This window comes from Sardina pilchardus, chromosome 6, assembly GCF_963854185.1.
Source record: "Sardina pilchardus chromosome 6, fSarPil1.1, whole genome shotgun sequence".
NCBI lineage: Eukaryota > Metazoa > Chordata > Actinopteri > Clupeiformes > Clupeidae > Sardina > Sardina pilchardus.
This window is the reverse complement of record NC_084999.1, coordinates 22,609,888-22,622,212: the sequence shown is the minus strand read 5'-3', so window position 1 is coordinate 22,622,212 and position 12,325 is coordinate 22,609,888. Positions and strand designations below refer to the sequence as shown.

Below are 12,325 nucleotides of genomic sequence, written 5' to 3'. Positions count from 1 at the left end.
AACGCACCTCGAGGACCGAGCATCGAGGATCGAGCAGAGATTTTGAAAGCCACCCCAGGTCTCGTTAGCTCTGATGTCCATGATTCATCTGGAGTATTACGATTGTAGGAGGGGATGGTACGAAAAAGTCAATAAATAATAGACAAGACTCATTGTTATGAGGATTAAACATATTTGAAGTACTGTGTTTGTCTTAACTCTTCGATTTTATACTAATCTCTTTTTGTCTGCCTCAATCATTCTCTCTCTCTTTCTCTTCTCCACTCCCTTCCTTTCTTCCTGCTTGCTCAGGGTGATAACGCCATACAGAGAAATCACAAGTGATGACTCACTTCTGGCATGGGAGGGAAGGAGAGACACAGTAGGTACTAGGTGAGAGGAGTGCCCTCTCCACGAGAGAGAGAGAGAAGAGGAAAAGAAAGAGAAAGACAGAGAAAGAAAGAGAGAGGAGAGAGAGACTGGGAAAAGATAAAGAGAGAAAGAGAGAGAGAGAGAGAGAGAGAGAGAAGGCTCCCAATTATTGGCACCCCTGGTTAAGATGTGTTCTTTAGCTTCTGATAAATTCATTCTTTTTCCAAATAATATAGGACCACAATGAAAAAAAGCGTAAAATCCAACCTTTACTACAAGTGCATTTATTTAGAAGGAAAAAAATCCCACATTAAGAAATAATTATTTTACATCAAATCATGTGTGCCACAATTATTGGCACCCCTGATGTAAATGCTTTGTACAACCCCCTTTTGCTAATAAAACAGTGCCTAATCTTCTCTTATAATGTTTCACAAGATTAGAGAAAACAGAAAGAGGGATCTTCGACCATTCCTCTTTGCACAAAATCTCCAAATCATCCAACGACCTGGGTTCTCTCCTCTGCACTCTCCTCTTCAACTCACCACACAGGTTTTCAATGGGGTTGAGGTCTGGGAACTGAGATGGCCATGGTAGGAGCTTGATACGGTGTCTGGTGAACCATTTCTGTGTAGACTTGGCCATATGTTTAGGGTCATTATCTTGCTGAAAGACCCAGTGACGATCCATCTTCAGCTTTCGGGCAGAGGCCACCAGATTTTGATTTAAAATGTCCTGGTATTTCAAAGCATTCATGATGCCATGCACCCTAACAAGGTTCCCAGGCCCTTTGGAAGAGAAACAGGCCCAAAGCATCACCGATCCTCCCCCATACTTCACAGTGGGCATGAGGTGCTGTTCTGCATACTCATCTTTTTGTTACGCCAGACCCACTTAGAGTGTTTGTTGCCAAAAAGCTCTAACTTTGTCTCATCTGACCAAAGCACACGGTCCCAGTTAAAGGCCCAGTACCGCTCCAGACGTTTGTGCTTATGATTTTGAGTGAGAAAGGTTGTTTTCCCTGCATGCCTCCCAAACAACTTGTTGTCATGTCGATAGTGCCTGACGGTTGTTTTGGAGACTTTTTGACCCCAAGATGCAACCATTTGATGCAATTCTGTAACAGTGAGTTTTGGAGATTTTTTAAATTCTCTTACCATCCTCCTCACTGTGCGTGGTGGCAAAATAAACATGCGTCCTCTTCCAGGCTTGTTTACCACTGTTCCAGTTGTTTTGAACTTCTTAACGATTCCTCTGACCATAGATATGGGCAGGTGTGCGAGTGGCTATTTTCTTATAGCCATTGCCTTACTTGTGAAGGTCGACACACATCTGCCTTACTTGAACAGTGTGTTCCTTTGTCTTTCCCATGTTGAAGAGAAATGGCCTCTGTGTCACGTCATATTGATAGCCCAGGGAAACAGGATGTTAAGAATTACTAATTAAATGTTCCTACATACTCTGATTGACTTTGTAAACTACTGTAGAAATGACAGAAATGACAGAAATACTTTAATTACATTTATTTCCTAGGAATTGTTAGGGGTGCCAATAATTGTGGAACAGGTGATTTTATGAAGAATAATTGTTTCTTAATGTGGGATTTTTTTCCTTCTATATAAATGCACTTGTATTAAAGGTTGGATTTTACGCTTTTTTTTCATTGTGGTCCTATATTATTTGGAAAAAAAATGAATTTATTAGAAGCTAAAGAACACATCTTAACCAGGGGTGCCAATAATTGTGGAGGGCGCTGTAGTAGGAAAACTGGCAGATAGTAAAGACACAGCAATTTCCATATCTATTAGTGCCGAGTTGTACTTATACATCTATAAATATAAATATAAACATACTGATAATTCACTTCTTCTTTTACTGGCAACTTGTGAAGAAAAAAGGAACTTGGAGTGTTTAATCTGTCCTGAGCCATTCTCATTCTTCCTCAATTCCACTACTTACTTACTGTAAAACCACTAACGCTGCCTACTGCACCAATCAGACAACACTACGCCTGACGACCGTGGCCCGGCCTCGGCCCCAGTCTGGCCCGGGTCCGTGTGCGTGCTGTGCTGAGGGAGGGAGAGGTCGCTGTACCTGAAGTCGATGGCATTGAGTCCGATGAGGGTGTCAGCCAGCAGCCCCGCCTCCTCCCCCAACATGACTGCGCCGTCATCATAAAACCTCCTGAGAGCAACACAAACGACAAGCTCAGCACACGCACAACCAGAGCAGAAACAAAAAAAAAGCAAGCACTACCACCTGAAGTCAGTGCAGCTTATCACAAAATAAGAACACTGCAGGGAGACTAAGATTGGCACTATAAAAGAACAGAGCAAAATGATAATGAAACAAGTAATAGATAGAAATCAACTAACAAAATGAACGGATATAACATCTTCAGTCACACAATTCCCCCAAAAATCATTCATGGCATTGATTCCAGCCAACTATTCTCCTCAGCTAGTCTGGCTATCACCATACTAAACTCAGTCTTTTAATATTGAACATTAGTCTGGGGAGTCTGCACTGTATTTCTACTGCACAAGAGGTGTGATCTATGGCATAGTTCAAGTGATTGTACGCTTTTGGATAGTCCTTCAACCAATCAGACCAACGATCCGGGTGTGCCTTTTGGATAAGCTAGTTTGCGATTGGACCCAGAAGATGTGGACAGGAAGCAGGAGAGATGTGCAGGTTTTCAGCCTGAGCTGCAGGATGAAATCCAAATCCCCGGCAGATCAGGCAGGGTTTACCCAGCCTACCTCAGCTATCCTCCCAGAGTGAATTGGGCTCCGTGGAGGCCAGTCAGACCTTTACAAACCACCATGGCATTGAGTAAGTCAGCTGCGGAAATGACTGCCTTTGGCACCCATAGATTTGCGAAAGGCTAGTAAATGTCAATTTTTAGGATGCACATGTAGATCAGAAGCAGAAGAGACCTTGTGGTTTTGAAGTCTCTCAGCCCGGCGGAGATGTACTCAGACAAACGCTTCTCCATTAAAGCCACTCTGATCCAAGCTCTCCCCTGGGATACAGACATAGATAGAGAGAGAGAGAGAGAGAGAGAGAAGGAGAGAGAGGGAGTGAAGGAGAGAGAGGAGAGAGGGGGAGTGAGAGAGAGAGAGAAGGAGAGAGGGAGTGAAGGAAAGGGAGAGAGAGAGGAAAGACAGAAAGAGAGAAAGATATCCATAGAGAGAGTAGGAAGTAGGGAGATATACAGACCGGGGGACAGGCAAAGAGAGAGAGAGAGTAGAAGGGAGAAAGACAGAGATTCACCCACTGAAGAGAGACTAAAGCAGTATGCCAAACTGCCGAAGGCTATTGAATGTACAGTATTTGTGAATGAAATCAAAACATGATCTTCTTCCAAAAACTCAAAGCATACTGTCTGTGTGTGTGTGTGTGTGTGTGTGTGTGTGTGTGTGTGTGTGTGTGTGTGTGTGTGTGTGTGTGTGTGTGTCTGTGTGTGTGTGTGTGTGTGTGTGTGTCTGTGTATGTGTGTTCCATCAACAGAACCTTCTTGCCTGGTAAACTTAAGTTGTGGTGCTTACTGTTTGGTCTTTTGCAACACATCAGAGGTGCGTTCAAATTCCCAAACATAGGCGAACGTTCGTGGTGAACATGTTTTCTTTGAACTGTTAAATTTGAACGATTTGGTGTTACAGTAACATTCCATTCTAACAGTAATTGCATTGTTGCGTTCGTCAAACTCACGTCCAGTCCACTGTATGTTCGCGGCGCACCACCTCCTCTGACTGTTTGCGATTGTTAGCAAATGTTCGCCAAAAACTCGTACGTTCGCAAACGTTCGCCTATGTTCGGTGAACTTGAACGCACCTCAGGTGGCCTTGTTCTATAAATGGAATTGCTGTTTCAGAGGCGGAGATACGTGAGAAGGGAAATGTTCATGAAGGTTGAAGGTGATGTTGTGGGTTTTTCTCTGTTCAGTGTTATTCAGGCTACTAGTAATACTAGTGATGTTGTGCCATGTCATGAAAGAGTGCCTTTACGGATCCCGGGTACAACAAGCCATGTTTTTTTGACACCAGCCATTTGTGCATTGATCTTATCTTGCATTTGGTTGTGTAATTCTACATAGGTTTGGTTGCTAATTGACCTCTGTGGCAGCGCATGTTGTGCCATGAAGGAGGGCCTTTACATATCCCGGGTACAACATGCGGCGAGTTTGCAACTGCTGTCATGCTGTATTAGGCCTGGTTGTTGATCAGCTATGATGTGTGTGTGTGTGTGTGTGTGTGTGTGTGTGTGTGTGTGTGTGTGTGTGTGTGTGTGTGTGTGTGTATGCATATGTGTAAACACTAAACAGTATGCATGTGTATGTGTGTATATTTACCTTGGCTCTGGAGCTGCGTACGTTCTCCATGCTCTCAATGCTGTGGATGCAGGAATGGGGGACTTTGCTGCAGGCCAGTCGAACGTAGTCCCAGAAACTCCTCGCACTCTCATAGCCGAACCAGCTCAGTTGCCCTGGGAGGAGAGAGCCAGAGAGGCAGAGCAAGAAAATGACTCAGATCCCTGAAGCATAATGCAAAAGAGATACTGTACACTGTGATAGATACACATGAGTGTCATTAAAGGCACCCTGTGTACATTTGTTACCTTAATATAACAGCTTTAAACATGTAATGAGGAGAACTGTGCACATGTATAAGCTAGCAGTGGCCTGCAAGCGGAAAACTATGCCTTACAAATTGGCTGACAGCAAGTTGGAGAGATCTCGCGAGAATCGAGAGACATTGCCGGGTCAGTAACTATAGCTCTTTGGACATTGTCTTTGCCTGTTTGCTAGTCCCTCAGCTCCAAAACAAAGGCTCATGTTCCGTGTCCAGGGGGAGGGTTAAAGTCGTGAGAGGTATTTACAACGGCAAAGTAAAATAGAAATATTCCGTAACTCTTAGGAGAGCAGGGAGCTCTAGAATTGGCAAAATACCCCAAACTGCATTGGATACATTTAAAATTTTATCTCTACATTTAGCTCTACCTGATGATGTACTCAGACCAGCGAAGTGGCAGTGGGAGAAACTTGTGAAACAATCCCAATATGTTGCCAATGACAACAATGTTATCACAATACAGGGATTCTGCAATACTCAACATACATACTACATACAGTATAACATACTACATTGCGAGGGCATGATCGTTTCCTGGACAACATCTCCTGAGTCATTGCTGACCTTTGAGCCGGTGACTGAGGATCTGCTCCAGGATGGACACAAAGTTGGTGAATTCGGGAGACAAGTCATCCACAGTGTCAAAGCACGAGCGGTCAATCAGCGTCTTCACAGAGAACCTACAGAGGAGACAAGTTCGAATCTCAGTTCATACGGTAGGCTACTTTTCTGGTCAAATATTAGTAGTAGTAGGCCTACTATTGGTCAACTATCAACTTGCATTCAGTTTATTCAGATCCATTCAATGAGAAGTTTTTTATAAAGTGTGTTAAGCCATGTATCAATGATTAAATAGAATATGGAACCAAAAAAATGAAATGTACTTCAACCAACTGTGAACAATTAACATAACAGCTCAGAATGTGTGAGCGCACGTGTGTTTGTGTGTGTGTGTGTGTGTGTGTGTGTGTGTGTGTGTGTGTGTGTGTGTGCGTGCGCGTGTGCGTGTGTGTGTGCGTGTGTGTGTGTGAGTGAGTGCTTGTGTGCCTAATGTTAATGATTAATGATCAGGGTTCATTATTTCTGACTCTGATATCCTAATTTGTCACTACAGAAACTCATTCTAAAACTCAATTTTAAATCTATAGAGAGAAAAGCAACAAGATGAAGAGAGGAGGAGGAGGAAGAAGAAGAAGAAGAAGAAGAAAAGGAGGAGGAATAAAAAGAAGAGGAGAGAGGGGGAACATGTTGACACAGAGAGGGAGAGGGGAAATGAGGTGTGAGTAAGGGACACACGGCAGGTGGTGATGTAAACAGGTGCTGCCAGGCTAGGTCAGCATGGAGCTTATCCGGACTGGTCAAGAACAAGAGTAATATCCTCCCTCCACCCTCTCCTGTTTACAAACACACACACACACACACACACACACACACACACACACACACAGACACACACACACACACACACACACACACATACACACACACACACACACACACACACACACACACACACACACACACTTCCCTGAAACTGTGTGTGTGTGTGTGTGTGTGTGTGTGTGTGTGTGTGTGTATGTGTGTGTGTCCTTTTCTTTCTCTCTGCTTTCATATCCTTCCTTTCATTCTACAGTAAGACTTTGTGTTCTCTGATCTCTGAAGGGACTCATCAGATTCTGATGTCAGATCGAGCCGTCTTTCTCCCTGACTGTTCCCCGCAGATGAAATAATGGCTATTTATTCCTCTCCAACAATAAAAAAAACACCCACAGATATTATGCAGCTATTCAGTGAAAATGTCGCTTTTTCTTTCCCTCCTTTAGAAGAGATTACTCACTCCATCATTCGTCTGACACAAAACATCCAGCTAAAGTTAAAAAAAAAAAACTGGCGCCGGCGTCAACTCGCACAGTGGCAAAGACTCACTCGAGGAGCGACTTGGGTTTTTTTTGCGACCCCGGCTCCTGCGTCTGAGTCACCGGCACAACGCACGGCGGGAACACAATGAAAGGTTCTGAAGCCGTCCCCGCCCTGATTAGAGCCGGCCTGGAGATAACGCAATATAGAGACGTTTGGCACTGGCCCTGAGGAACGGCGAGATGTGACCGGCATTTCAATATTCGCTGCATGGAGAGAGTGTGCAGCTGCTCCAAAACAATAATAGGTCTTAATTACATACGGAGTAAGTAATGGTTATGCTTGTGATTTACTTCATTAGCAGATAAAGGAAGTGTGTGTGTGTGTGGTGTGTGTGTGTGTGTGGGGGGGGGGGGGTTCATGCTAAGTGCCCCGTGGCTTTCTGACATTAGCGAGCATTAAGAGCGGCATCATGCCAGCACCACAAACAACTTCAAACATGGCCATGCAGCGCTGCTCACATCCTCTGCCACCCACAGATTGGCACAGGATCTGTGACCACCAGACCAAACGACATATCACTATTACAAAAGACCAGCTGCAACAAGCATTAAGGGAAAAAACATTGTGTCACTCAAGAAAAGATGACTTCACGGCAGGCCATATTACAGTACTTTACGTTGGAGGTCCATTTAATAAACAAAGCTCTGGAGGAGCCCTCAGAATGATTGACAGCCATCACTCATCCAGTTCTACTTCTGGGAGATTTAAAACATCCTTACCTGTCCACTGTCACATGCTCAGGTGTTGCAACGCCTCCCACCTTCTCCAGTTCACTCGTAGCTCTAAGCTCACAATACACCTTATCTATAACATGGGAGCAATGTCCACTATAGGCATCCCTGTCAGGACCACGGCTAGCTACCGAACCAGACATCCATAATCTCAGCAGGCAATATCATTTCTGTGACAAGCTATGACATCCTACAGTCAGAGAAAACTGAGAATCTGGACTCATATGGCATAACTGTATCCCCTGTAACCTTCATTATCTTTGATGAATAGACAAGCTCCACACACGCACACACACACACACACACACACACACACACACACACACACACACACACACTCTTCACCCCAAAAATGTTTGAATACATTGAAAGGATCAGTAACAAATTGCTGTTGATCAAAGATTTTGACTGTAGAATTACATGTAAATCAACAATGGAGAAATAAGAAAAAATATTGTTGAAATGCCAAACACAGTCACTTTCAAAGTCACTTTATCGGGCCAAGACAGTGTTTACAATGTTGTTGGAAGTAAGGACACACTTTTTGGAATACAAACCGTACTAAGTGTGTCACTGAGCAAACAACCAGCCATGTTTACACCACAAACAACCCCCCCCCCCCCCCCCCCCCCCCCCACACACACACACACACACACACACATACACACACACACACACCACCACCAAAAGAGTGTGCAGAGAGCTACAGGGGTCAGTGCTGCTTGAGTGGAGTTGGCTCGGCGCCAGACGTGAGCACTGACCTGCCCAGGAACAGATTAACCCAGCAGTCCCGGCACCAGCCCCAGGTGGACAAAGCATGTATCAGAGGAGGCCATGCTGAATGGGAAGTACTCGGGTCAGAGGAATATGGGTCAGTCTGGCCTTTGCATGTGCACTTTGGTGGTAGGACTAAAACTTTATGAATCCTTGAAAATAGATATTCAAATAGTCTCTCTCTCTCTCTCTCCCTCTCTCTCTCTCCAGAAATGTCAGTTAAGGAATTAAGAGTCCAAAACCTCCAGACAAACAGACTGGCAGGCAGGCAGACGCACACACACACACACACACACACACACACACACACACACACACACACACACACACCTGAGCTTAGTCTCTCACTTGCTTTCTTTCTTCTTCTCTGCCAGCTGAGCGTAGTAACCCCTGTCTTTAATAAGGTTACAGTTCCGATATGGATATCATTATTAAAACCACAATCTCAAGAGGTCACGCCTGACATTAATCCTGCTTTAATTATCTAAAGGCCAAGTGTACACTGGTGGTGGTGGTGGTGGTGGTGGGGGGTGCATCAGTAAATGGCATTGGTAAGATCATTAAATAAAAAGAATAAAGGCATTGCCACATTTCATCTCTTTTTATTTCATAATTTTACCAGTGCTGAGTGAATAAAGAATCTGCTATTTAACACCTTTTACCTCGGTGTGTGTTGTTGATGCATTCGGATGCATACCACATCTAGATTCTTTTTACTGTATGCTTTATGCATGCCAACAGGATCACGGATCATTCCTGTAGTTCCCCGATGGTGGAACGACTTACCCAGTAGCCTACTCCCACAGCACGGATGTCCCATTCTACATTCAAGAAGCACCTCCTCTCCTAATACTCCTAAGAACTCATGCACTTCATGTGCCTTCTACCACTATCTCCTTCCACTACACTTTGACCAATATTAAACTTCTTCACTCTCATGATCCTCTGGCAGTCGTATGTATTGGTGTGGTACTATGAATTGTTACTGAAGGTCTCCTCTGCAATATAGCTTTAATGTTATTCCTCGTTGGTGTATGTCGCTTTGGATAAAAATGTTACTGCTAAATGAATATGTAAATGTCAATAAGAAGCGGAGCCTAAAGGGCCAGCACAACACACCGCAGTAAAGCGGATGAACAGGAGAACACACTCTATGTGCATGAAATAAAGAGAGCATGGTACTCGCACCCATTAGAGTACATTATCAGCTGAACTCCTGTGAGCTACATTCACCATAACTGCCAAGAATACCTGAGCACTTCACTGGGCAGAAATTCAAACGATGAAGGCCGTTATATGCCAAAACCATAGGTCTTAGCATTAGATATTTTTCTACTTAGTTACACTTCTTATGGACTTCATTGGTGTTTGGCTGTCTGTCAGCATGTTTTCGAGGTTAATAAATGCTTCATGTGTAGTCATCAACAGCCTGATGTCCCACTGTTGACCCAGTCCACACACGACTGGAGGCCTGTGAAGGCGAATGCATCTCAGCTGAGCTAGGCTTTACAGGATCCCTTTGACCAAACTTTGATCCCTATAAGAGGCACTGAAGATTTTAAATAGGCTTGCACATATGCCCAAGGGTTACATCTTCTATGCACCAACACTACTTCATATCCATTACCAAAAGGGTGCAAGTCACATAATGTAAAGACTTGTACACCAGAAAAGGATGTTTTCTGGTTGGGATCATATTTTAGCCAGGCTTCCACATTACAATGGTGCTGGTACTGAATAGAGTACAATTAAAGGCACAGTCTGTGAGTCAGCATCACCTCAAGCCACGGTTGTTGATGTTGAGCTCAACAGCCACATTACACACACCTCCTTGATCATGAAACTCTATTATTATGAATGATAGGCTGTTGGTTTTTAGTTTAAGCACTTGGTGCTAGGTTTAAGCACTAGTAGAGAGCCAGGACTGTGCATAAACATGGGAGTGCAGATTAATAGATACTTAGAAGCAGTGGTGTAGTCTAGTTAGCTGTAGTGGATATGCTGTGATAGTAGCTGGCTGTAGTATGCTGTGATCATCCCCTAATGTTAATGCGTATCCATGCTAAGTGGATATACTGAGATGGTGATGCTTTTTAAGTGGGTATACAGCCTAGCCCTGCGTATCACAGACTACACTGCTTGTAAAGACTATGGGAAGCAATTGGTTTAACAAACACCATAGGATTGGAACTGCAGAATGTCTTTAAATAGTTTACTGAACAATGTTAATCTTCACAAACAAGCATTGTACATTGTGTGACCATATGACTGATCATTACTAGGTGGATGAACTGGCCTCAAGAGTACAGGTAACCCTGAGATTTTTTTTTTCTGTTGTCAGATAGGCCAGTGACACAAGATTGCATTGTAAATGCTGATATCACACTTTACTTCTCTGCTGTGTTGGTGGTTGGTGGTAGGTGGTCGTTAGGCTCTCCCACATTGCATCTGTAGCTTACACACTATTCGACCCAGCATATGGTTGCCGCACGCAAAAATAGGGATGTATTCATTTGTAATGGTATGAGTCATCGTGTCGTGTGATATGAATCCATGGGACTGGCCATGAAGTGAAGTGACAATCCTCTGACGACTGACGCAATGCTTTTCCTATAGGCAGTGCGACGACATAAAACTTAAACGACATGTAACTGCTCTAACCACTTTTTACTACTAGGCTAGAACTACACTATGACGTGATTGCACTGGTCAACAGCAACAGGCCTACTGACAGTTACCATTCACAATCGGAGCACGTATGGACCTCAATACATTTCTGAGACAAAAACCTATCCAGCAGTGTTCGGCACACGGACCATGCCTTTAGAAATATGGACAGAAATCATACGCGTCAGCAGTGATTGGGCACTACCTGAGTGTAGCCTAAGCTTGTTTGAATTATTCCAATGCAAGTGCACAAGCACATCGTTACCTGCAGACGGTAATCAGATTTTTCCTCTCCACGGCGCTGCCAGCGGCAGCCCTCTTCCGGGCTCCACTGAGCCCCAAGCTTAGAGCTGCCATCCTCCCTTTCCCTTCTTGTCGTGTCACCCCTGCCACTCGGGCGTTCGTGCCTCTGCTTTGATTGTCGATGCCTTGGGAGACCGTGAATCCTGTCGGCGCTTCTGCTGACCCGGGAGACAGGCGAGAGCTACGGCGCCGCGTGCAGGGGCGAAAATCATGAGATCTTGTCTTTCTGAAACCGCAACAAAATACTGGGACAAAACGCGTAATCTCGTTCCCAACGCCACAACCACATGCGCGTGGTTAGAGAAATGTGACGGCAAAGGAAACAGGGAGTTTCCTTTTACTCACGCACCTCTCTCTGTCTCTCTCTCCCTCTCTCTCTCGCTCTCTCATATTCTTCCCCTCTGCTGCATTTGTGGCGTTCTTGCACCACTTCAATGGCCACGATATTCGCACCAAAAGATCTTTATTGGCTCTCAATGCGCGCCGTTCAGTTATCAATTGAATAGCTAGCCTAAATCCATTCATGAATTCATATATTGAGCTAATTTAAGCGTATTATTGTGAGCTATACACGTTTGCGAATAGTATGATCTATACTAATATAGGGTCTAATTTACCAGTAAATATTCTAGGCATAACCCTCCAATCTTTTGGGGTGACACAAAGTTGACAGCCTGTATTTTGTGTTATTGGCCAATGTATACAAAACGTTATATGTTATGTTATGCATGTTATAAATGTTTTTATTTGAGCAATGCGTTCAAATACATTAAATTCCAAGCATGTCTGATGTCAGACTATCCAAAGACGAGGTAACGGAGAAATGCGTAGCGCACGGACTTCAGGCACCTATAATCAATTTATTGAAAGAAGAGTGACATCTAGAGGTCACTCTTAGTAACGCAGGTTATAAAATAGAGATGTGTTCGCGTTGTTAGATTGTTA

The 12,325-nt window shown here is 44.0% G+C and overlaps 1 protein-coding gene across 1 annotated transcript in view; it reads right to left on the bottom strand.

Moving 5' to 3' along the window:
* The window catches only part of rundc3b (RUN domain containing 3b), a 20,420-nt gene extending 8,627 nt beyond the window's left edge, over positions 1–11,793 (bottom strand). Inside the window, exons 1-5 of the mRNA XM_062539082.1 lie at positions 11,343–11,793; positions 5,550–5,665; positions 4,706–4,839; positions 3,291–3,376; positions 2,446–2,535 (exon numbers count right to left, since the gene is read on the bottom strand). Of these exons, the coding sequence (XP_062395066.1) occupies positions 2,446–2,535; positions 3,291–3,376; positions 4,706–4,839; positions 5,550–5,665; positions 11,343–11,434 (518 nt within the window). The 5' untranslated portion in view covers positions 11,435–11,793. The remainder of the gene's footprint in view (positions 1–2,445; positions 2,536–3,290; positions 3,377–4,705; positions 4,840–5,549; positions 5,666–11,342) is intronic.
* Between the last annotated feature and the right edge of the window lie 532 nt (positions 11,794–12,325).